Raw genomic sequence first — 24,454 nt, 5'->3', positions numbered from 1 at the left:
GCATACAGCAGAGACCCATTGGCTCAGGCTCTGCTCATCAGAATTCACCATGGTTCACTCACAGCGTGTGTCCTGCGTCTTTAGGAAAATGTTTCAAATGTCTTCCTTTGCGGCTTCCCAAGGCTTTGAGTGTGAAGTGCGCCTTGTGTATAGAAGGTGCTTCCTTTGCATTTATTGAACGAATGAGTGAATGGTGAATCATCTCACGCTGTGGTTCTCAAATGCGTGGGCATTGGAACCCCCCGGAGGACTAGTGAAAACACAGATTGCCGTGCCCCCACCCCCAACCAGAGTTTCTGACTCAGTGGGTCTGAGGTGGGGCCTGAGAATCTGCATTTACAACAGGCTCCCAGGTAATAGGGAAGCTGCTGGTCCAGAGACCACATTTTGGGAACCACTGATGTAAATGAAGTTTATCATAGCTTCACTTTCTTTTGATTCTGACTATCACCTACTTTCATCTCACTCTTCCTGCCTTTGGTTGAAATTCCCTGTCTGCAAACCTTCCCAGACAAGTTATCCAGTTCAGGGTTTCTCCAACTTAAATCTTTCATATATATATATAAATACACACACACACACACACACACACACACACACACACACACACACATATACACACACACATATATATATAATATATCTATTTAATAGAACCATATTCTCTTTCACGTTTACTTTTATTTAAATCAATTTACTATTTGGCACAAATATATTAAGAAAGGACATAATCTGTCATTACCATAAACAGAAAATCAGCATTTCTCACTATAAATAGGAGGCAAACATTGAAATAAAGACACAATAACCAAAATTTAAAAAAAATGTTCATCTGAGTATACTGCCTAAAATTATCTCACATCCCATAGCGATACATGTAAGCCACTTAGAGAAACGTTGATGACAAAGGAAGTCAGGCCTAAAGAGATTTTTTTTTTTCAGAAGAATACAAGTAAGTCCCAGAGTAATGGAAATAATAGCATCTTGGCATTTTCTGCTGCTGACTTTGAACAGCAGACATCACAATCCATTACAAGGCCACTGATACCCATGCCTGCCTTCTACAATGCCTCAGGCTTGGCTTTAGTAGGAACCTATCCGACTCACATTTCTCTGTGACATGAGGAGCTGAATTCAGCTCAACCAAGAAAGTCATTCTAACTTGCATTTTCATAACCCACCCTTCCATCTCCCAAGTGTGCCTTTCATTTTTAGGACAGAGTTGTTCAGTCAATGGATATGCAGTCCCTTTAAAGGGATATTTATCACCCTTGAAGAATCTTACTGCCAAATCTTAACAGTCTTTCTTACAACAAAGTCTCAAATCACTATCAAGATTAAGAGGTGGAGCTTGAATGAGCTTCTCTGGAGCATCTCATGATAAAATAGATCAAAGTCTTAAAATGGGCAACCAGTTGTAGTGGAAGTCAAACAAATATGCAAAAAATCTCTGAGTTTTCGGCAGGCTGTGTGTATACTGTGGGTGACCCCAGAGGGTAAATCATACGACTGCGAGTTAAACCACTTGGATTCTCCATCAGGCTCAGCTGGGTGACCTTGAGTGAGGTACAGAAACTCCCCAAATCTTAATTAACTCCATCTGTAAAATGGTGGTAGTGATAACGGGAAGGAGTTGCCAACCTCAGAGACTTGTGGTGAGGATTACGTGGGGAAGTTTATGTAAAGAGCTTCCCCTGGGTTCTGGCTCAGAGAAAATGAATGAAATACCGCCGTTTGTATCAGGGTCCCCAAGACCACCTCCAGTGTCAGTGACCCCCTAGGAGGCCTCACAGGGCTCAGGATATAGTCATACACATGGCTAAGATTTATTACAGGGAAAGGATGCAGAGCAAAGTCAGCAAAGGGAAAAGGTACATGGGGTGAAGTCAGTGGAACCAGGCACAAGAGTCCTCTCCCAGTGGAGTCCCAAGAAGAGCATTCCTCCAGCAAGAAGTTGTGATGACAGATGTGAAATGTTGCCAACCAGGCAGACTCACTAGAGACTGAGTACCCTGAGTTTGTATTGGGTGCTGGTCCCATGAGGTCCTTCAGCCCTGTATGTAGTGAAATTCCAGGCTCTTGGAAGGATGCAGTTCAGCATCAACCACACTGTGCAAACAGCTTTGGCACAGTGAGGCACCATTATCGGGGTGGTGGGAACCCTCCTGAAATCCAAGTTCCCAGATGCCGGTCAAGGTCCACCCTTGCAAACCGTCCATTCCGAGGCTGCATTCTCAGATTTGCTGTGTTAACTCTTTTCTGCACAGCATCATAGGCCATGAGGCCTCACCTAACTCTCTGGCCTCATCCACCGTGCTGCCTTCCAGCCGCCTTGGCCTTCCTTGCATCATTGGGCGTATCCCTGCACCAAGCCTTGCCTTTGCGCTTGCTGCTGCCTCCGCCTCAAATGATCTTCCCCCAGCTTGGCGAGACAAAATCCTCATCATTCTCCTCATCAAAGATGCTTTTCTATGCCACCTACTGTCCTTCTCCCCACCACGTCAGTCAGCTTTCATTCCTCTGTAGAATTTGCCACTCTGAAATTATCCTCTGTACTTACTTTTTACTTGTTCATTAGTATCTCCTACACTAGAATTAAGTTCCATGAGGGCAGAAAAAACACATCTGTCCTGCTTGCTATGTTGTTTCCAGTATCTAGTACAGGACTGGCAGGTAGTAAGTGCTCAATTAATATTTGTCACATGGATACTGAGAATTATTGTGAAATATTTAATTGCTCTTATTCCAAAGAATGAAGTAAACCCCTACATCCTGTTTACTAACTTACAGTATTTTCTTTGGATTTTGAAAAAAAAAAAGGTTTTTTTCAAGTATTGAATTTACAGAAAATTCACACAAATAATATTGTGAAGAGGCTGAGTGCCTCCGGGCTTTTCAAATCCCATCTTTCCACAATGATACCTTCTCTGCAGGAGCCTAATTCGGAAAGGACTGGTTCATGGACAGCTGCTTGAGAAGCTCATGGCTTTGTTCACACTCAGGGTAATTGTGGGTGCCTCTGTTTTCAGCTTTTTGGCCTAGATTCTCCCAGTAGTTCTCCAGTTTTGTGATTGATATCACGGGTGAGGAGTGTGCTGAGTAGCTTCACTGGCCCCTTCAGGCCCACTCCTTTCCCTTCTGCACCTTGCCCTCTGCTCCATGTGGAGGTCCCCTGACCTCTGGCTCCCAGGGCCTTAGCCGAGGAGTCTGCAAACTTTTTCCTAGAGAGCAACTCTGTATTGTTGTGTGAAAGCAGACATGACAACACATAAATCTATGAGCCTGTCTGTGTTCCAGTACTTTATTGACAGGAACAGGCAGTGGGCTGAATTTGGCCTGTGGGCTATGATTTGCCAATCAATTCTTGAGCCACTGGGGGACTAGGGTAAGAACTTAGAAGCAGGGAGGAGAGGAAGTTTCTGCAGTCTGCAGTGTCCCTCTACTGGGGGTCACAGGGAGCCCCCTCTATGTAGCTCTCTTTGTTGGGTCTGGAAACCATCTCCTCTCCTAGAACTTCAGGCTTAGGTGAGGTAAATGTGCCCTACTCTTACTGGGATGCTTCCCTGTGCCCTGTGTTCCTTCTCCCCAACCCTGTCCATCCTTTTGCTAGTTCCTACATCTTTCTCTCCTTAAATGGCTCAATTTGAGTATGATGTCAATTTCTTTCTGGGGCTAGGATACCTGGGACTGAGGCGTTTCCTGGGAGACGGGACTTTATGGGCTAGATCCCAAACAGTCCCAGGGAAACCAGGGCGATAGCTGAGACCCAGCTCTCCCTCCTCCCCAGTCCCTTTCCCACTGCCTGAGTTCTGGCTCTCAGCACCTCCCACTTAGATGCTGGCCTTGTTGGCCATTTAACAGAGTGTTCAGATGGGGCTCATGCACCTCTCTGCTTACTTGCTTATTTGCCCTTAGACTAAAGTCTGTAGCTGATGTCTGACTATCTAGTGTAGTCTCCCAGCCTCGTGTGGGTACCTTCATATGATCACATTTTACACTGTATAATTTTTGAAGAAGATCGCTTCTCCTCCAAATTTGACTACTGGGGAGATGTACTATTTTTCCATTAGAAGATTCAAACTTACTCTGAAAGAGCAGTAGGATTAGCAGAAACTTTGACTATTGCATTAATCTAGCTTGAGTTGAAAATATCCTAAGGACTGACTTATGAAATTTCAGGTAATTGAACTTCTGGACTCAAATAGGCATGAGAAAAAAAAATCTACCGTCCTTTTCAAACTTTTCAGCTCAGCTGTGTTCTTTCTTCTCAGTTCAAAACCTGATGAACGTTTGCTTGATGGGAAGAAGAAACTGGTTCATCCACACCTAAATTTAATGCAGTAATGATAATGAGGGAGGGGGTTTGGGACTTAGTATATTTGTATCTAGATATGCCTTTTTTGTTTGCTTTTAGTGAGAAGGAGGTTGAAGATTCTTCCTGCTTGTTGTAGAGATCAGAGAGGAGGGGGGTCATTTGCCATTGCAATGAAGCTGAGGGAGGGGATGTCCTCGGTCTTTGGAAACCAGCAGTAAGCCACTTTTATTGCCCTAAAATGTTGTTGCCTTTGAACAAGCGGGCTAAGAGGAAGGGTCTGATGCTCTGAAAAAATATGAACTAGAGTAATGGGCCAGGCTGACTCAGCTCCCCAGAATACAGAAGACAGTAAATATGGAAGCAGTTCCAAGAGGAGAATACTGGAGACTCTTTTAAGGTGGTTTTAGTTTCACTGCCACACAGGTGTGTTCTCTGCAACACATTCAAGGGAGACCCTTTTCCTAGGAATATTAGTGGATGAAAAATGGAAGCTCGGGTGCTCAGGGAGGTCAAGAAGGAAGAGGCCTGGGTGTAAGAAAAATCTATATAAGACACAAATGCGAACCAAAAATCACTTTTAAATTTCATTTAGGAAAACTAAGAGCACAACTAGGATAATAAAAGGCAGATGTTATTTGTTGCCGGGGACAAATAAAGAGAGGCATGGACGGTGGTCATCTGGAGATGAAATTCTGCCCATCAGGGCGATATCCTTATCATGCGGGGAGTGTTGTTCTGTTTGACTCCAATCCCAGTGCTGTCTCAAACCCACGTACTTAGTGAAAATCCTTGATATTTAAATGTTAGCAATTAATCCATGAACTAAAGGCCATCTAACAGATATAGTGGCCATACGTGGCCTGCTGGCCAGCATAATTTGCACCCTCTCTGTTAGAGACTGTTTGTCCTGGGAACAAAGTCTGTAGCTGATGTTTGAGTATCTAGGGAGACACTACTGTGGCTGCCTTGTGTGTGTTCTGAACATTAGTATGGTACTATAGACAAACTTTCAAGGTCATATTGATTATTCCCAGCTTAGCAAAGCAGCAGCTCCCTAATTATGTCAGAAGGCAGGATTATCTCTGATCATTTGAGCTAGGACTCTGGATAAAACATCAAAAACAATATTTAAATAACACAAGGTCAGGGATCAAGGATTCACTGCATCTTCTCTTACTGTAAAACCAAATTATGGTGGGCCATTTTGCTCCATTAGTGACGGTTTTCCCGGCTGTTTTGATGTGTAATGTAACCCCATCCTGGATTATAAAATGTCACCCCGGGAAGGAGGGAAGCTCTACTTGGTGTCATGGTGGGTCATGCTCATAAAGGCCCTGCAAGAGTCCAGGCAAATTCTTGGCCCAGATGACCCAGGATTAGGAACTGGCACACCCAGTGCTGGGCTGGAGCTGCTCAGCTCACAGGAGCCAACTGTGCACGCATCTCTTCCCCACTCTGCATCTAGCGACTTCACATTGGTAGCTTGAAATTGGCCATAATGGGAGTATTTACACCATGGAAACTGGCAAATGTTACAAATCAAGGCATTTCTTTCTTGGAGAGCTGGTCGTTAAACACTTGCCAGAATTATTCTGGGTGTTCCTCACTGCTGGAAGGTCTCCCTCTATTTTTTTCTCCCTTGAAATCTGAGACCACATTGTGTTCCACTTAGATATTATATTATTATCTTACTTGCTGTTCTGGAAATATAAAGCAGAAAAAATTGCTTCTTAAATTATTTTCTAGTTTCTATCTTCTCAAGAATTCTTGCCTTTTAAAAATAAAATTGTGAGGCTTCCCTGGTGGAACAGTGGTTAAGAATCCACCTGCCAATGCAGGAAACACGGGTTCGAGCCCTAGTCTGGGAAGATCCCATATACCGCAGAGCAACTAAGCCCCTGCACCACAGCTACTGAGCCTGCGCTCTAGAGCCTGTGAGCCACAACTGCTGAGCCCACACGCCACAACTCCTGAAGCCTGCGCGCCTCGAGCCTGTGCTTCGCAACAAGAGAAGCCACTGCGATGAGAAGCCCGTGCACTGCAACGAAGAATAGCCCCCGCTCGCCACAACTAGAGAAAGCCTGCAGGCAGCAACAAAGACCCAGTGCAGCCAAAAATAAATAAATTAAATAAATAAATTTATTACAAATATAAAAATAAAGTTGTTTTCCAAGACTTTAAGGATTTTTTCATCATCAGAAATTTTTTCATGTCTCCATCTTGAGACATCTGAGTCCTTATGAGCAATTGTAGTAGCAGCACTGAAGAGGGAATTGAAGGATTACCATCATTCCTGGTCCTCCCCACTGTGCATCTTCTTCTGTTTAAAAGGTAAGGGTATACAGGCACAGTCAACCAAATTGATGTCTAGGACAGTGGTTTCTCTAGTGACGTTATTCACACCCCCCAACATTGAGTTTTGTCCTTTTTTTGACTTTTTCTACTAGATTACTTACTCCATTCTTATACTTTTAATTGTGTTTTTAAAGTAGGTATTTACATATCAATCTTTCCAATTGTGCTCTGTGTTCCTAAACAGTAGGGGCCTTATCTTACTAATTTTTGTCTCTTTTGGCACTGACACATAATAGGCACTCAATAAATGTTACTTACATCAATGAATGAGTCCTTCAGAATACGATTAATTGGCATGTAAAGAGCAGTCATTTAAATTCCTTCTGATTCAGGCAAATAACAATTTGGAGAAATTTTTCTCTTAACTGTACCTTAATTAGGCAGTTAGATTTTAAAGAAAGATGCATATTACACTCTATGCTGAGGAAGGATATGAGATGTTCTACTTAACACAATCAATCTTGCTTGACCTTACCACCAGTTTTTGCTGGGTTTATTTCTTTTCTTCTGGAACTTTTCAAAGCAAGAAACTTTAGCAGTAAAAAACCAATTTAACAAGATAGACATTTAGTTCAATAGAAGAATTTTCCTGGTGTGAAAAAATAAATTACAAAAAGGACTTTGCCTCTGAAAGATAATTAATAAAAGCCTTCCAGTATGATGACAAATCTGACATCTTGTCTAATGTCTGGCAGAGAAGAAAGTGTTGAGAGTTGCACAGTTAGAATAAAATGTTCCACTTCACAGCAAGGCCAGGCAGGATCTGATAATTATTTCTAAGCAAGAAAAGGTCATCGTTAGTTGTTAAATTGACACAACATCAGGCCTAGATATATAACTATTGGCCATCAGTAAGGTATCCATTTAGATTTTCTTGATTTCACAGGCAAATATTGCCAGGAATGTGGGGAATTGTGGAACGACAGGCTCTTGGATATTTTTGCTTTTCTTTTTTATTTTTAATTTCAGCTTTATTGAGGTATAATTGATAAACAAAATTATAAGCTCTTTAAAGAATATGTCATGGTGACCTGACACACATATATCGTACATTGAGAAGGATTCCCCCATCTAGTTAGTTAATACATCCATCGTCTCACATATCTATCCTTTCCTTTTTTTTTTTTTTTTGTGAAAACATCTGAGTTCCAGCCTCACAGCAAACCTCAACCATACAACACAGTACTATCAACCATAGTCACCTCAGACCTTATTCGTCTTATATCTGAAAGTTCGTATCCTTTTACCAATCTCTATTTTCCCCACACTCAAGCCTCTCACAACTACTTTTCTACTCTCTGATTCTATGAGTTTGACTTTTGTTTGTTTATTTTTTTTTTAGATTCCAGATATATGGGATACCATACAGTATTTGTCTTCCTCTGTCTGGCTTATTTCACTTAGCATAATGCCCTCAAGTTCCATCCATGCTGTCGAAAATGGCAGGATTGCCTTGTTTCTCATGACAGAATAATAGCCATAAATAAATATATAAATATTTATATAATTGTATTATATATACACCTTTCCTTCCCTTATATAAGTTTTTCATGGGTGGTAGTAAGCTGAAAATGGTCCTCTGGTCCTCAGGTTCTAATTCCCAGAACATGTGACTGTTACCTGGATTACCCAGGTGACCCTGATGTAATCACAACCATCCTTATAAAAGGGATGTGGGAGGAGTCAGTTGGAAACAGAAGGCAATATGATGATGGAAAAAGAGAGACAAAGAGATTAGAAGATGCTATGCTCCCAGCTCTGAAGATGGAGAAAGGAGGCCATGAGCTAAAGGATGTAGATGGCGTATCAGAGTTATAGACAGAAAGGAAACAGGAGCCTGCTGAAGGGACACAGCCTGTGGACCCATTTTAGGCTTCTGATACCCAGAACTATAAGGTAATAAAGTATGTTTAAGCCACTAAGAATGTAGTAATTTGTTACAGCAGCAATATGTAACTAATACCTGGGGCTTGTCTTATGTTGTGTTCCCTTGAGAGCCTAAGACAAAGGACTAGATACAGGTAGTTTCCTTTGGCAGGTGACCGAGGAAACAGGAGTGAGGGGCAGGAGGGGGATGCAGGGGAGGAGGGAGAGAGCCAATGTAACAAGGTATCATTGATGTCACTGCTGTGGACAACAAGGGCTCAACCCACTGGGACCTCTCGGTGGCACTCAAATGTCTCTCAGAGGACTAGGTCTGGAAGAAGGCAGGGTGGGGCATTTAACCAGCCGCCACTTCCCAGCATCAAGGCCAACATTGAAGTCTGTGCTGGGAGCCTTAACTCTTCTGAATTTCCCAAGTCTGCTCAGTCTCACTGTAACCTGTAGTGTAGGAGCAAGCCACAGAACAGAATGTGAAAAGGTTGAGGATACTCTGCAGGGCAAGTCTGAGCCCTTGGGGAACTGTAGTGACTGAGATTAGAGGTTGGCCAAGGTGATGGATTCAGGCACTGATCTTCTATTGAGCTGAATCCTCAAATCCCAGACCTATTCCTTTAGTAAGCCTCCTATAAGTAAGTCCTTATAAGTCCTGTAAGTAAGTACTCCTTTAATAGGACTCCATAGAATTAGGGTTTTATATGTAGACCAAACAAGTCTTCTAGTCCTGGCACACAGTAGGTATTTCATATTTGCTCAACTGAATTTCCTGGGGCTGCTAAGCCTCACCCAAGATTACTTCACATAAGGACTCCTTTATTGACTTAGGGGATGCAGGTCTTAACTGACATTTAGCAGCATTAATTTAATTACCAAAATTTCATAGACACAAACACCATCAATTCTAGGGCAGGTACAGCCTCTAGTTTCTACTAAGAGCCAGCAAAGCAAGTCTTCCTAATTTTTCATTAACTTAAATTTTTACAAAACACTATTTTTCTTTAAAAAATTTCCACTGTCTAGTTGATTAATCCTGGAATCTTAAGAGTGAAAAATTAATTCTATTGGGACAAAAATCGTGACTTCATTGAGTGAATAAGTTTTGGCTCTGTTGTAGCCTGTTTAGCCAAACTCAAGGAGGACATGTCTGGTCAATTCAATCCTATTTTAGACAACAAAACACTTTCAAATAATCTTGAAAACAACCCAGATCTTGTTATCCCTCAGAAATTGCTCTCTGTTTCTTCAACTGGCATGCCTCAGTGTTTGCATTTACCTGATCCCTGCATGGAACTTTGTTTCTTATACTTTGCCACTTGAAGAATATCAGTCATCTTTCCAATATGGCCTAATCTGTGACATGGTCGATTTCCCATTCTAATCCAAAGAGTGTGCTGTTCTCTATTCTGTATTTTCATAACACTTAATACCTATTCCTCTGTATTAATGCAAATAATAACAACAATAGGTAGCATGTAGCACCTATTATGAGCTTGTTCCTGTCCTAAACCTTTTGATTTATGTTAACTTATTGAATCTCACAATCAATGAGAATAGACACAATTAATGGCTGTATCGTACAAAGGAGGAAACTAAAACACAGAGACGTTAAGTAACGTGCCCAGGGCCACACTGCAACTACTTGGTAAAATTGGGATCTGAACCCAGGTAGACTAGTTCAAGAATCTTTGCTTTGAACTGCTTCCTAATTCTCAATAGAAAGTTTTATATTATATTTTATATTATATGCCTGTGTGCCTGCCTTTCCTTCTAGATAATGAGTTTATCAAGGGCTTTGTTTATTTCTTCATCTCTGGCATCTAGCCCAGGGCCTGGAAGATAATAGAAACTTTAAATTTTGATTAAGGGAATTAACGAAAAAAAATGAACCCAACCACTCTGTCATAACAGCAGATCCAAACACCCACCCCGTCCTTTCAAAGGAACAGTTGCTAAGACAAAAGAAAAGAGACTATGCCTATTTGTGCTCAGGAATGGAGCATGGAGGCATTATTTATACATCATGACTTTCTGATGGCCTCGTCCAAGGGTTCCAAAGTCATGTCTCTCCTTTTTTTTTTTTTCAATTTTATTTATTTATTTTTATATAGGAGATTCTTATTAGTTACCTGTTTTATACATATTACTGTGTATATGTCAATCCCAATCTCCCAATTCATCCCACCACCACCCCCGCAACCCACGCCCTGCTTTCCCCACTTGGTGTCCATACGTTTGTTCTCTACATCTGTGTCTCTGTTTCTGCCTTGCAAACCAGTTCATCTGTACCATTTTTCTAGGTTCCACGTATATACGTTAATATACAGTATTTGTTTTTCTCTTTCTGACTTGCTTCACTCTGTATGACAGTCTCTAGGCCCATCAGCATCTCTACAAATGACCCAATTTCAATCCTTTTTATGGCTGAGTAATATTCCATTGTGTATATGTACCACACCTTCTTTATCCATTCGTCTGTCAATGGGCACTTAGGTTGATTCCATGACCTGGCTATTGTAAATAATGCTGCAATGAACATTGGGGTGCATGTATCTTTTTGAATTATGGTTTTCTCAGGGTATATGCCCAGTAGTAGGATTGCTGGGTCGTATGACAGTTCTATTTTTAGTTTTTTAAGGAACCTCCATACTGTTCTCCATAGTGGCTGTATCAATTGACATTCCCACCAACAGGGCAAGAGGGTTCCCTTTTCTCCACACCCTCTCCAGCATTTGTCGTTTGTAGATTTTCTGATGATGCCCATTCTAACCAGTGTGAGGTGATACCACATTGTAGTTTTGATTTGCATTTCTCTGATAATTAGTGATGTTGATACAGCTCCATCTGTATGTCTTCATTGGAGAAATGTCTATTAAGGCCTTCTGCCCATTTTTGGATTGGGTTGTTTGTTTTTTTAATATTGAGCTGCATGAGCTGTTTATATATTTTGGAAACTAATCCTTTGTCCATTGATTCGTTTGCAAATATTTTCTCCCATTCTGAGGGTTGTCCTTTCATCTTGTTTATAGTTTCCTTTGCTGTGCAAAAGCTTTTAAGTTTCAGTCGGTCCCATTTGTTTGTTTTTATTTCCATTTCTCTAGGAGGTGGGTCAAAAAAGATCTTGCTGTGATTTATGTCAAAGAGTGTCCTTCCTATGTTTTCCTCTAAGAGTTTTATAGTGTCCAGTCTTACATTTAGGCCTTTAATCCATTTTGAGTTTATTTTTGTGTATGGTGTTAGGAAGTGTTCTAATTTCATTCTTTTACATGTAGCTGTCCAGTTTTCCCAGCACCACTATTGAAGAGGCTGTCTTTTCTGCATTGTATATCCCTGCCTCCTTTGTCATAGATTAGTTGACCATATGTGGGTTTATCTCTGGGCTTTCTATCCTGTTCCATTGATCTATATTTCTGTTTTTGTGCCAGTACCATATTGTCTTGATTACTGTAGCTTTGTAGTATAGTCTGAATTCCGGGAGCCTGATTCCTCCAGCTGCGTTTTTCTTTCTCAAGATTGCTTTGGCTATTTGGGGTCTTTTGTATTTCCATACAAATTGTGAAATATTTTGTTCTAGTTCTCTGAAAAATGCCATTGGTAGCTTGATAGGGATTGCATTGACTCTATAGATTGCTTTGGGTAGTATAGTCATTTTCACAACGTTGATTCTTCCAATCCAAGAACATGGTATATCTCTCCATCTGTTTGTATCATCTTTAATTTCTTTCATCAGTGTCTTATAAATTTCTGCGTACAGGTCTTTTGTCTCCTTGCTAAGTTTATTCCTAGGTATTTTATTCTTTTTGTTGCAATGGTAAATGGGAGTGTTTCCTTAATTTCTCTTTCAGATTTTTCATCAGTAGTGTGTAGGAATGCCAGAGATTTCTGTGCATTAATTTTGTATCATGCTACTTTACCTAATTCATTGATTAGCTCTAGTAGTTTTCTGGTAACATCTTTAGGATTCTCTATGTGTAGTATCATGTCATCTGCAAACAGTGACAGTTTGTTTTACTTCTTCTTTTCCGATTTGAATTCCTTTTATTTCTTTTTCTTCTCTGATTACTGTGGATAAAACTTCCAAAGCTATGTTGAATAATAGTGGTGAGAGTGGGCAACCTTGTCTTGTTCCTGGTCTTCGTGGAAATGGTTTCAGTCTTTCACCATTGAGAACAATGTTGGCTGTGGGTTTGTCATATATGTGGCCTTTATTATGTTGAGGTAAGTTCCCTCTATGCCTACTTTTTGGAGGGTTTTTATCGTAAATGGGTGTTGAATTTTGTCAAAAGCTTTTTCTGTATCTTTTGAGATAATCATATGGTTTTTATCCTTCAAGTTGTTAATTTGGTGTATCACATTGATTGATTTCCATATATTGAAGAATCCTTGCATTCCTGGGATAAACCCCACTTGATCTTGGTGTATGATCCTTTTAATGTGCTGTTGGATTCTGTTCGCTAGTATTTTGTTGAGGATTTTTGCATCTATGCTCATCGGTGATATTGGCCTGTGGTTTTCTTTTTTTGTGACATTTTTGTCTGGTTTTGGTATCAGGGTTATGGTGGCCTCATAGAAAGAGTTTGGGAGTGTTCCTCCCTCTGCTATATTTTGGAGGAGTTTGAGAAGGATAGGTGTTAGCTCTTTCTCTAAATGTTTGATAGAATTCACCTGTGAAGCCATCTGGTTCTAAGCTTTTGTTTGTTGGAAGATTTTTAATCACAGTTTCAATTTTAGTGCTTGTGATTGGTCTGTTTATATTTTCTATTTCTTCCTGCTTCAGTCCTGGAATGTTATGCTTTTCTAAGAATTTGTCCATTTCTTCCAGGTTGTCCATTTTATTGGCATATAGTTGCTTGTAGTAATCTCTCATAATCATTTGTATTTCTGCAGTGTCAGTTGTCACTTCACCTTTTTCACTTCTAATTCTATTGATTTGAGTCTTCTCCCTTTTTTTTCTTGATGAGTCTGGCTAATGGTTTATCAATTTTCTTTATCTTCTCAAAGAACCAGCTTTTAGTTTCATTGATCTTTGCTATCGTTTCCTTCATTTCTATTTCATTTATTTCTGATCTGATCTTTATGATTTCTTTCCTTCTGCTAACTTTGGGGGTTTTTTGGTTCTTCTTTCTCTAAGGTGTGAGGTTAGCTTGTTTATTTGAGATTTTTCTTGTTTCTTGAGGTAGGATTGTATTGCTACAGACTTCCCTCTTAGGACTGCTTTTGCTGCATCCCACAGGTTTTGGATCATTGTGTTTTCATTGTCTTTTGTCTGTAGGTATTTTTTGATTTCCTCTTTGATTTTTTTCAGTGAACTCTTGGTTATTTAGGAACATATTGTTTAGCCTCCATGTGTTTGTGTTTTTTACTTTTTCTTTTCGTGTAATGTATTTCTAATCACATAGCGTTGTGGTCGGAAAAGATGCTTGATATGATTTCAATTTTCCTAAATTTACCAAGGCTTGATTTGTGACCCAAGATGTGATCTATCCTGGAGAATGTTCATGTGCACTTGCGAAGAAAGTGCAATCTGCTGTTTTTGGATGGAATGTCCTATAAATATCAGTTAAATCTCTCTGGTCTACTGTGTCATTTAAAGCTTCTCTTTCCTTATTAATTTTCTGTCTGAATGATCTGTGCATTGATGTAAGTGGGGTGTTAAATTTCCCCACTATTATTGTGTTACTGTCGAATTCCTCTTTTATAGCTGTTCGCAGTTGCCTTAGGTATTGAGGTGCTCCTATGTTGGGTGCATATATATTTATAATTGTTATATCTTCTTCTTGGATTGATCCCTTGATCATTATGTAGTGTCCTTTCTTGTTCCTTGTAACATTCTTTATTTTAAAGTCTATTTCATTTGATATGAGTATTCCTACGCCAGCTTTCTTGTGATTTCCATTTGCATGGAATATCTTTTTCCATCCCCTCATTTTCAGTCTGTATGTGTCCCTAGGTCTGAAGTGGGTCTCTTGTAGACTGCATATATACAGGTCTTGTTTTTGTATCCATTCAGGCAGTCTGAGTCTTTTGATTGGAGCATTTAATCCATTTACATTCAAGGTGATTATCAATATATATGTTCCTATTACCATTTTCTTAATTGTTTTGGGTTTGTTTTTGTAGGTCCTTATCTTCTCTTGCTGTTTCACACTTAGAGAAGTTCCTTTAGCATTTGTCGTAGAGCTGGTTTGGTGGTGCTGAATTCTCTTAGCTTCTGCTTGTCTGTAAAGCTTTTGATTTCTCCGTCGAATCTGATTGAGATCCTTGCCGAGTAGAGTAATTTTGGTTGTAGGTTCTTCCCTTTCATCAGTTTAAATATATCATGCCACTCCCTTCTGGCTTGTAGAGTTTCTGCTGAGAAATCAGCTGTTAACCTTATGGGAGTTCCCTTGTATGTTATTTGTCATTTTCCCGTGTTGCTTTTAATAATATTTTTTTGTCTTTAATTTTTTTCAATTTGATTACTGTGTGTCTCAGCGTGTTTCTTCTTGGGTTTATCCTGCATGGGACTCTGCGCTTCCGTGACAGCGGAGACTATTTCGTTTCCCATTAGGGAAGTTTTCAACTATAATCTCTTCAAATATTTTCTCGGGTCCTTTCTCATTCTCTTCTCCTTCTGGGACCCCTATAATTTGAATGTTGGTGCATTTAATGTTGTCCCAGAGGTCTCTTAGGCTGTCTTCATTTCTTTTCATTCTTTTTCTTTATTCTGTTCCACAGCAGTGAATTCCACCATTCTGTCTTCCAGGTCACTTATCCATTCTTCTGCCTCAGTTATTCTGCTATTGATTCCTTCTAGTGTATTTTTCGTTTCAGTTATTGTATTGTTCATCTCTGTTTGTTTGTTCTTTAATTCTTGTAGTTGTTTGTTCTTTAATTCTTCTAGGTCTTTGTTAAACATTTCTTGCATCTTCTCGATCTTTGCCTCCGTTCTTTTTCCGAGGTCCTGGATCATCTTCACTATCATTATTCTGAATTCTTTTTCTGGAAGGTTGCCTATCTCCACTTCATTTAGTTGTTTTCTGGGGTTTTATCTTGTTCCTTCATCTGGTACATAGTCCTCTGCCTTTTCATTTTGTCTATCTTTCTGTGAATGTGGTTTTCGTTCCACAGGCTGCAGGATTGTAGTTCTTCTTGTTTCTGCTGTCTGTCCTCTGGTGGATGAGGCTATCTAAGAGGCTGTGCAAGCTTCCTGTTGGGAGGGACTGGTGGTGGGTAGAGCTTGGGGTTGCTCTGTTGGGCAGAGCTCAGTAAACCTTTAATCTGCTTGTCTGCTGATGGGTGGGGCTGAGTTCCCTCCCTGTTGGTTGTTTGGTCTGAGGCGACCCAACACTGGAGCCTAGAGGCTCTTTGGTGGGGCTAATGGTGGACTTCAGGAGGGCTCACGCCAAGGAGTGCTTCCCAGAATTTCTGCTGCCAGTGTCCTTGTCCTCACAGTGAGACACAGCCACCCTCCACCTCTGCAGGAGTCTCTCCAACACTAGCAGGCAGGTCTTGTTCAGTCTCCTATGGGATCACTGCTCCTTCCCCTGGGTCCTGATGTGCACACTACTTTGTGTGTGCCCTCCAAGAGTGGAGTCTCTGTTTCCCCCAGTCCTGTCGAAGTCCTGCAAGCAAATCCCGCCAGCCTTTAAAGTCTGTTTCCCTGGAAATTCCTCCTCCCATTGCCAGACCCCCAGGTTGGGAAGCCTGACATGGGGCTTAGAACCTTCACTCCAGTGGGTGGACTTCTGTGGTATAATTATTTTCTAGTTTGTGAGTCACCCACCCAGTGGTTATGGGATTTGATTTCACTGAGATTGTGCCCCTCCTTCTCATTGCGGCTTCTCCTTTGTCTTTGGATGTGGGGTATCTTTTTTGGTGAGTTCCATTGTCTTCCTGTCGATGATTGTTCAGCAGTTAGTTGTGATTCTGGTGCTCTAGTAAGAGGGAGTGAGAGCACGTCCGTCTACTCCACCATCTTGAACCAGTGTCATGACTCTTTTTTCACCTTCCCTCTTTTCCTCCTTCTCTCAGTTTTCCTCCACTCCACCTTCCTCTTTCCCTCCTCTGTTTCTCCCTCTCCATTGGTTTGCTCAAATTATATCTTGAAAAATCAAGTAAAGGGAACCAACATTTTCTGAGTGTCTACTGTGGGGCCAGCACTGTGGTAACCATATGAGTGTCCTGTGGCTGCTGTAACAACGTACCACATGCTTAGCAATGTAAAACAGCACCATGGATTATCTTACAGTTTTGAAGGTCAGAAGTCTCATTGAGCAAAATCCAGGTGTCAGCAAGGCTGTATTCCTTCTTGAGGTTCCAGGGGAAAATCCTTTTTTTGGTACCTTTTCCAGCTTCTCATCTCTTGCATTCCTTGGCTGGTGGCCCCTTTCTCCGCCTTCAAGGCCAGCAATGGCAGGTTGAGTCCATCTCACATGACATCACTATGACCTGGCTTTCATTGTCACACCTCTTTCTCTAAGTGTGATTACATGGGGTCCATCTAATCTAGGATAATCACTCTATTTTAAGGTCAGGTGATTTTCAACCTTAATTCTCCTTTTCATTTAGTGTGACATATTCACAGGTCCCAGGGATTAGACTGAGGGCATCTGTTGGGGACCATTATTCTGTCTACCATATAGTCTTTCTTTTTACATTATCTCATTAAAGTACCCCAGCAACTGTATGCATAGGTGGTGTTATGCTCATTTAAAGAAAACACAGAGGCTGTTCAAGTTTAAGTAATTTGCCAAAAGTCAGGGAAATGGCCACATAGCCAGAATTCAGGCTCAGATTAGTTTTGGCTTCTTGTCCCATGCTTTTCCAGTTATATGCATCTTCCCTTTTAATAATTTGAGGAAAAGATACTGAGTATCATTCAATTAGAAATAAGTCTAGAATGTTGGTCTCAAACTGTGTATGAAGTCAACAACAGAACCCTTTATCTCCCCAAGAGTTACAAAATCATTTCTAAGTGTCGTGCATTAATGGCCAAGAAGGTGGCAGGTGTTCTGTGTCCGGAGGCTGTAAAACACCAGGAATATTTCAAGGAGGTCAGACTCAGGGAGCGTGGATGACATGAACTGACACTTACAGTGAACATATCAATATGTGCGCCTGCAGGTGTGTGTGTGTACGTGTGTGTCTTTGAAGTGCTTCTTTTCTCTGTGCTTTCCCTGTAGGCGGTGTGCCTTTATAAACCCTTCCAGGACTCGGGGTTTTTGGTCCCTGGCAGGATAAAGAATCAATCAGATACATTGCTGTAACATTTTTCTATCCTGCAAATCAGAGATAGTAGCCTTTCTTCTCCGCCAGTCTAAGCCCCTCCAAACTGATTCCACTGGACTGACTTTGACAAGAGTAAACCGGAGGTGTTTTGTGGCAAGGGTAAAGTAAGTGCCCATCTACCCTAATAGCAAAAAGCGAGTGAGTCAATGAAAGGAAAACAACAAGGGGCCAGGAGACACTAGCGAGTTCATTTGGAAAATACCATTTTGAAGCTGACTTAAGAGAGGATGAGATCTGAGCTTGTTCACAGCCTGCTGATATAATTATTTGTGGCAGTAACTTTCTCTGTTTTTATTTATGGCCGTTTGTGTTAAGCTTTTCTTCAGTTCTTCTGTTTTCTCTCTGACCTCTAGAACAGTCTGTGATGCTGTCATATAGAAAACCCTCTGCCCTTATGCCTTCCAGGTTTAGTGCATAGTCAGCCAAGTGTAACAAACAACCCCAGATCTCAGGGACCACAGGCTGCAGGTGGAGTTTCCTTGCTGGGCATCTCTCCCAGGTGCTTGTCCTCTAAGCAGTGACTGATTTCTCGGATCGTTCTGTTGGATGACTCCACCACCTTGGAAGTCCTTCTATTCTATTCTCCGAGCTGGGTAAAAGAGGGCACTTCGGGGGCCAGGAATAGTGGTGAAATTCCTTCCACCCTCCTTTTGTTGCCAGTGCTTAGTCACATGACCAAAACTACTGCAATAGAGCCAGGAGCACATAGCTGTGGGTACTATTATGAGAAGTAACTAGATACTCATAACAAGGAGAGTTCTTTGCCTGAAAAGCTTATTTCCAAAGTCTAAAGCAGGGGTTGCAAACTCATATGCCTAGAGGGCCAGACTAGGGTGTAACTAAGTTGAGTGCTGGGGAGCAGCAATGTAGGGAGTCGTGCAGGCAAGGATAGCTCAGAGAGGTGTGCTCGATAGAACATGATAATTTTACTTTTATGACAGACTTCTCTGGCTGAACCAACCACATCTGCTGGCCCGATCCATCCCTTATGCTGCCAGTTGGCAACCTGCAGTCTGGGGCAGAAAAAAAATCATTTTTCTGGAAGCAAACTCCAAAGTTGGCTATGCTCTTGAATCAGCACCTGTGAGGATAAACATAAACTTTCTTTTTAAAAGAGAAGGCTCTGAACAGCAGCACGGAAATGGAAGCTAAGAAGAGAAGCAGGTATGAAGAGTGTGTTGTCAGAATTTGCCATCCATACATAAGCTTAGGGCAGGGGCTCGTACATAGAGGACAGAGCTCTGATTTGTCATTTTATTCTTTTTTTTTTTAATATTGATTTATTTATTTGGCTGCGCTGGGTCCTAGTTGCGGCACGCAGGATCTTTGTTGCGGCACACGGGGTCTTTCTTGCGGCATGTGGGGTCTTTATTGCAGCCTGCGAGATCCTTAGCTGTGGCATGCAGGATCCAGTTCCCTGACCAGGGATCAAACCCGGGCCCCCTGCGCTGGGAGCGTGGAATCTCAACCACTGGACCACCAGGGAAGTCCCTGCGCTGTCATTTTAAAGGAGGCTCAGTGTCCTGCAAAAGCAGCTCAAGTCAGTCCACGATAGGCCCTGATGTGCTTACTGTGCAGCTGACCCCAAGGTGCACATTCTCTCATCTTTTACCTGATTCAGATCCCTACTGTTTCCCTCTGATATTTCTGAGCATAGTCTATCCATTGAACAATTTTATAGTAGCAACAAAAGTAATATTTTGATGATATTTGTCAATGTCTACCCTGGGAATATGAGTGAATCCTGTATATTGATTTAAACATAATACATAGAAATAATAATGGTAAAAATAATAATAGCAAACATTTATTGAGCAATTATTATGTGTCCAGTACCGTGCAAAGCTCTTTACAATAGTTAACTCACTTAATCCTCATGACAACATATAAGACTCTATCTGAGGAAACTGAGATACAGAGGGTTACAGTTAGTAAATGGCAGCTGGTAAACTGGGATTCATACAGAACCATTGTGGCTCTGTCCTGTGCTTACAGTCTGTCTGAACGTGAATCTGCCTTCATAAGCAGGCTGATTGTAATTTTCACGTAATAGAAATCCTTTGGTGATCATAAAACTTGATCATTGCTGAGCTTTCAAAGGTGTATTGGTTGCCGATTGTTGATGAAGTGCAAACTAATGCATAAATGAACAAAAGAACCAAGTAGGAAGACCATTACTGCCATGGCATTAAAGATGCATTTGGAATGTTGCTCATAGCATATATTCTGGAAATGTTAAAGAGAGTTTGGGGAGAAGCATGTCCAGGTATCATATTTATAAGAGTGACATGTGATGATATTGGAGAAGGGGCTGCCTAATTCTGGAGTCATGTCTGAGTGCTCATCTTAGACCAGTGAGGGATGCCTCTGCATATCCCACCACCAAATTCAGTGCTATTGAATTTGAAGCCATGGCAAGCTCATAGCTGAATACTATTTGAAATCTGCTACAAAAATCAAGGGGTAATAGCAGTAACTCGAACGCTCTACCACTAGTGCTCAGCCAGACATTCAGCTTTTGGGGAGCCGTAAATTAGTCTGGTTTTTTTTTTTTTTTTTTTTCGGGACGCAGGTATCTCACTGTTGTGGCCTCTCGCGTTGCGGAGCACAGGCTCCGGACGCGCAGGCTCAGCGGCCATGGCTCACGGGCCCAGCCGCTCCGCGGCATGTGGGATCTTCGCGGACCGGGGCAGGAACCCGTGACCCCTGCATCGGCAGGCGGACTCTCAACCACTGCGCCACCAGGGAAGCCCCTGGATTCTTTTTTAAACGCAGTTTTGTCGTTTCAGAGATCTGCTGCATGAAATCCAGAGAGGCGTAAATTCACGTGAAAGCAAAGTGTGTACTGGTTAAAGAGACCACTCCGTATTCCTCTCCATTTATCCAGCTAATTCTGATCCATCTTTGAGATCAAAGCAGAAATAACCCCTTCAGTGGGTTTGCTTTCCTTGATTCCTCTAGATGAAGTTCGACTCCCGACTCCCAGCTTTTACATGCTCCTGAAGAGAGCCGTGATTTCCTTTCAAGTTAAATTTTAATTTTAGTTAATCAATTAATTAAATGATGATTTGTTAATGCCTCTCACCTTTATAGTCCATAATAACAGTTAACACTCCTGACTGCTTATCCTGTGCGGCACTATTCTAATTGCTTTATATGTATCATTCCATTGAACCCACATGGCCACCCTCAATGCACATCTTGTTTTCCATATTTCTCTACATGAGAAAACTGAGACCAGAGTGGCTGGGGGAAAAAATGCCAAATAGCACAGTCAGTAAAGGGCAGAGCCAAGAATGAACGAAGTCAAACAGCTCTGGAATTCATGCTTTTAATGACTGTGTTATAGGGCTTCTCCATAAGCTCCAGGACAACACCTAGCAAAGTGCTCACTGAATCCCAGGAGTTTAATAAATGTTTGGGAATAAGTGAATTAATGGACACAGGGAGGAGAGAGTGAATGAATTGTTTGACTAGTTCTTACCTTGCTAAGTCACACTGGCCCAGGAGAGTGCTGTGTGTTCATATCACAAAGCCTTTAACCTGAATTTTGCCTGGTGGATAAAGTGACCCAAGCATTTGCAAAAAAAACCCCAAAAAACCTTGAGCCTCCTGGAGTTCTCCCACCACCCTCACCCTCCCTGAGCATCTGCAGTTGGAAACGGTTTATTTTTCCTTGATGATTCCAGAGGAATCCTAAGTAGAACCTGCCAAGAGGCCAGGACAGAGACTAAGCCACAGAGAGATAAGCACGAGGAATTCCACTCCCCTGTGCTCTCAGTCAATCTTGGATTCTTAGCTCAGGATCCCTGGAGAAATGTTGTCTGCCTTAATTCCTCGGGAATGACTGGTTTACTGGTCTGGGATTTGAGGGAAGAATTAGCTGATTATAAGGTTAACGTATAATTGTAGGCATAAGGTGCCTGGAGGCAACCCTTGACAACTTGCTGTTTGACTGAATTAACGTTGGCCAGTTATAGATTTTCTGCTTGCATAATTGCCAGCAAATGATTCTGAGTCCTGAATCTGCGTGTTCTGTGTGCACCACTTGGGATGTCAGCGTTATGATTGCCTTAGACGTGATCTACTCAGAGCCTGCTGTCAAGGCAAGGGAAAGTTTTACACACAGAACTGCTCAAATATGCGACTATAGCATCCTTCCCCCCTTTGATTTTAGAAGGATGATGTCTGTCAGGGTGATGACTCTCCTATTTCAGTTCCTCTGATGTTTCTCAGGCCGGCCACATGGTGAACCTTGGGAGATTGATTCTTGCTCTTGTTCTTTGGGTTCAGTGCATTTCAGAGAGCTGATATTTAGAGAGAAGCCCTGGTTCCACAGCTTCCAACCTTTTGTACACTCCTTTGAGATCACCGGTGGGGATGATAATGAGTTTTCTTCAACAGCCTGTGTGCAGTGGTTAACAGTTTGTATTCTGGTATGGCTGGGTCACTTTGCTGTGTACCTGAAACTATCACAACATTAATCAGCTAGACTCAAGTACAAAATAAAAAGTTAAAAAAAAAAAGAGTTTGCATTCTGGTATCAAAGTTTAGTTTCCCAATAAGCAGACACTGAGTCAAAGATTTGAGTGCAAATAGTTTTATTTGGAGGGTGATGTCAGAAAAATACCAACAGGGGATGAGTAAATGAGCCAAAGAAGAGAAAGCAGCTAATGGACGGTGAGTTATCAAGCCAGATACCACCGTGGACAACTGTTGCTTAAGTCCAAGTGGGAGACGGAACACTTGCCTCTGCGTTATCTCACCTGAGGGCTGGGGTATTCACACAGCAGTTTTCATCAGTTATGGCGATGGTCTTGGGGGTGTGAATTTCCAAACACTGCCTGCTGGTGCCATACTCGGGTAAAGCAGCCTCCCACAGGTTTCAGAGAAATTCCCAGACAAAAAAATACAAATTCTCGCCTGAAGGGTGTGGGCGGAGCTCTGTCAAAATCAGAGAACATTTAAACCTGGATTCAGATCCTGACTCCACCCATCCTAACTGTGTGATTCGGGGCAAGATTGTTAGCCTCTCTAGAATCTCAGGCCCCTTGTCAGCAAAATGTGTCTTATAACATGCTAAGTACATCACAGCGCGGTTGTGGAGATTGAAGGAGGTAATGCATACAACAAACTTAGGACAGTGCTTGCCGTATAGCGAAGGCTGAAAAATATTAGCAATCACTGTATTGTAAGTATTATGGAGCGTCTTCTCTGTGCCAGTCTATGTGGTAGGTGCTCGGTATACAAGATGGGGAAAAAGAGGTGATCTCTACCTTCACACTGCTTATGGTCTTTGCCTACTAAGCCTATGACTATTTCTTAACTTACTTCATTACCCCTTGTCCAAGAGTATTTTAACATAACTTTTATGTTTCAAAACATATAACCTAAATTTTTAACTTCTGGATGAAGTGCCCCAAGGATTTGCAAAGACAAAGCTGAGCCTTCAGAAGCAATTGTAAAATTTACATTTCCTAGTAGCCAAACACACTAAAGTCAAAAGAAAGGGGTAAATTTATTTTAATAATGGATCTATTTAGTCCAATCTGTAAAGTAGCATTTCAACATGGAATCCTATAAAAATTATTAATTATATATTTTACTTTATTTTTCTTTTCAGTATATAGTCTTCAAAATCCAACATGTATTTTTCTACTGACAGTTTCAGCCCAGCTACATTTCAAGGGCTCAGTAGTCACCTGTGGCTCGTGACCACCATCTTGGACTGTGAAGGTCTATGGGGCCCTGGATTCTTGTTAGAAGTAACTTCCAATGGAATAGTTCCATTTTCCTCCTCTTTGTCGATGACCGTGTCCCTTTGCATCTATGAAAGTGAAGTTGGTTTTAGCTCAGGCATCATATGAAATTGACAGTTTCTGTAATGAAATGTCACACGAGGAAAGCATGGTGAGATTCTTAGCAGGTGTAAAAATCTGAGGAAGTTATTTCTTTAACTACAACTTAATGGACACTGCAGCAGCTGTTCCCATTTGCGTGTTTTCCAAATCTCATTGCCAAAACGAATGGTTGGCAGCCACAGGAGAGGTATCAACTTACCTCTTAATTTGGGAAATGAAATTAAAACCTCAGCTCGTTTCTAAAAGTCACAGATTTGGTAAAAGTTAGCAGGGCAAACGTATAAGCTGCTGTTAAAATATTGATGGCTTCATTTTTCTCAGGTGCTGCAGCTAACATCTGCAGAAGATTTGGACTGCACTCCCGGATTTCAGCAGAAATTGTTCCATATCAACCAGCCAGCTGAATTCATTGAGGACCAGGCGATTCTAAACTGTAAGCAATGTCACTTGATGACGCTTTTGGCCTAGTCACCGATGTCTAAGAATGTGACTCAGGATACGGTATTCCCTAAACTATTTTCTGATCATTTTTCTTATGTCACTGCTTGACCCAGGGTGGAAGGTCTTGAATTAGGGCTTTGTCAGCTTAGAGGTGAATAGAGTGGTGTGTGTCTCTTTTTAGTAGTTTGTCACCGATAAGCATTTCCTGACTGCTCCCAGGAAAGGGGACCACCAAGCCTCCAGTGTATGAAATCCATTTCCTCTGGGCAGATCCTGAGAACAGACCATTGCCTTCCTATGGATTGCTGTTCTATCTCATACATAACATTGGATC

At 41.5% G+C, this 24,454-nt stretch overlaps 1 protein-coding gene across 1 annotated transcript in view; it reads left to right on the top strand.

The window, feature by feature from the left end:
* CDH13 (cadherin 13) overlaps positions 1 to 24,454 on the top strand; it is a 1,012,702-nt gene that overhangs the window by 191,119 nt on the left and 797,129 nt on the right. Inside the window, exon 2 of the mRNA XM_019940487.3 lies at positions 24,001 to 24,112. Coding sequence (XP_019796046.1) covers positions 24,001 to 24,112 — 112 coding nt within the window. The remainder of the gene's footprint in view (positions 1 to 24,000; positions 24,113 to 24,454) is intronic.

The sequence above is a fragment of the Tursiops truncatus genome, chromosome 19, assembly GCF_011762595.2.
Source record: "Tursiops truncatus isolate mTurTru1 chromosome 19, mTurTru1.mat.Y, whole genome shotgun sequence".
NCBI lineage: Eukaryota > Metazoa > Chordata > Mammalia > Artiodactyla > Delphinidae > Tursiops > Tursiops truncatus.
This window is presented reverse-complemented; position numbering and strand designations above follow the sequence as displayed.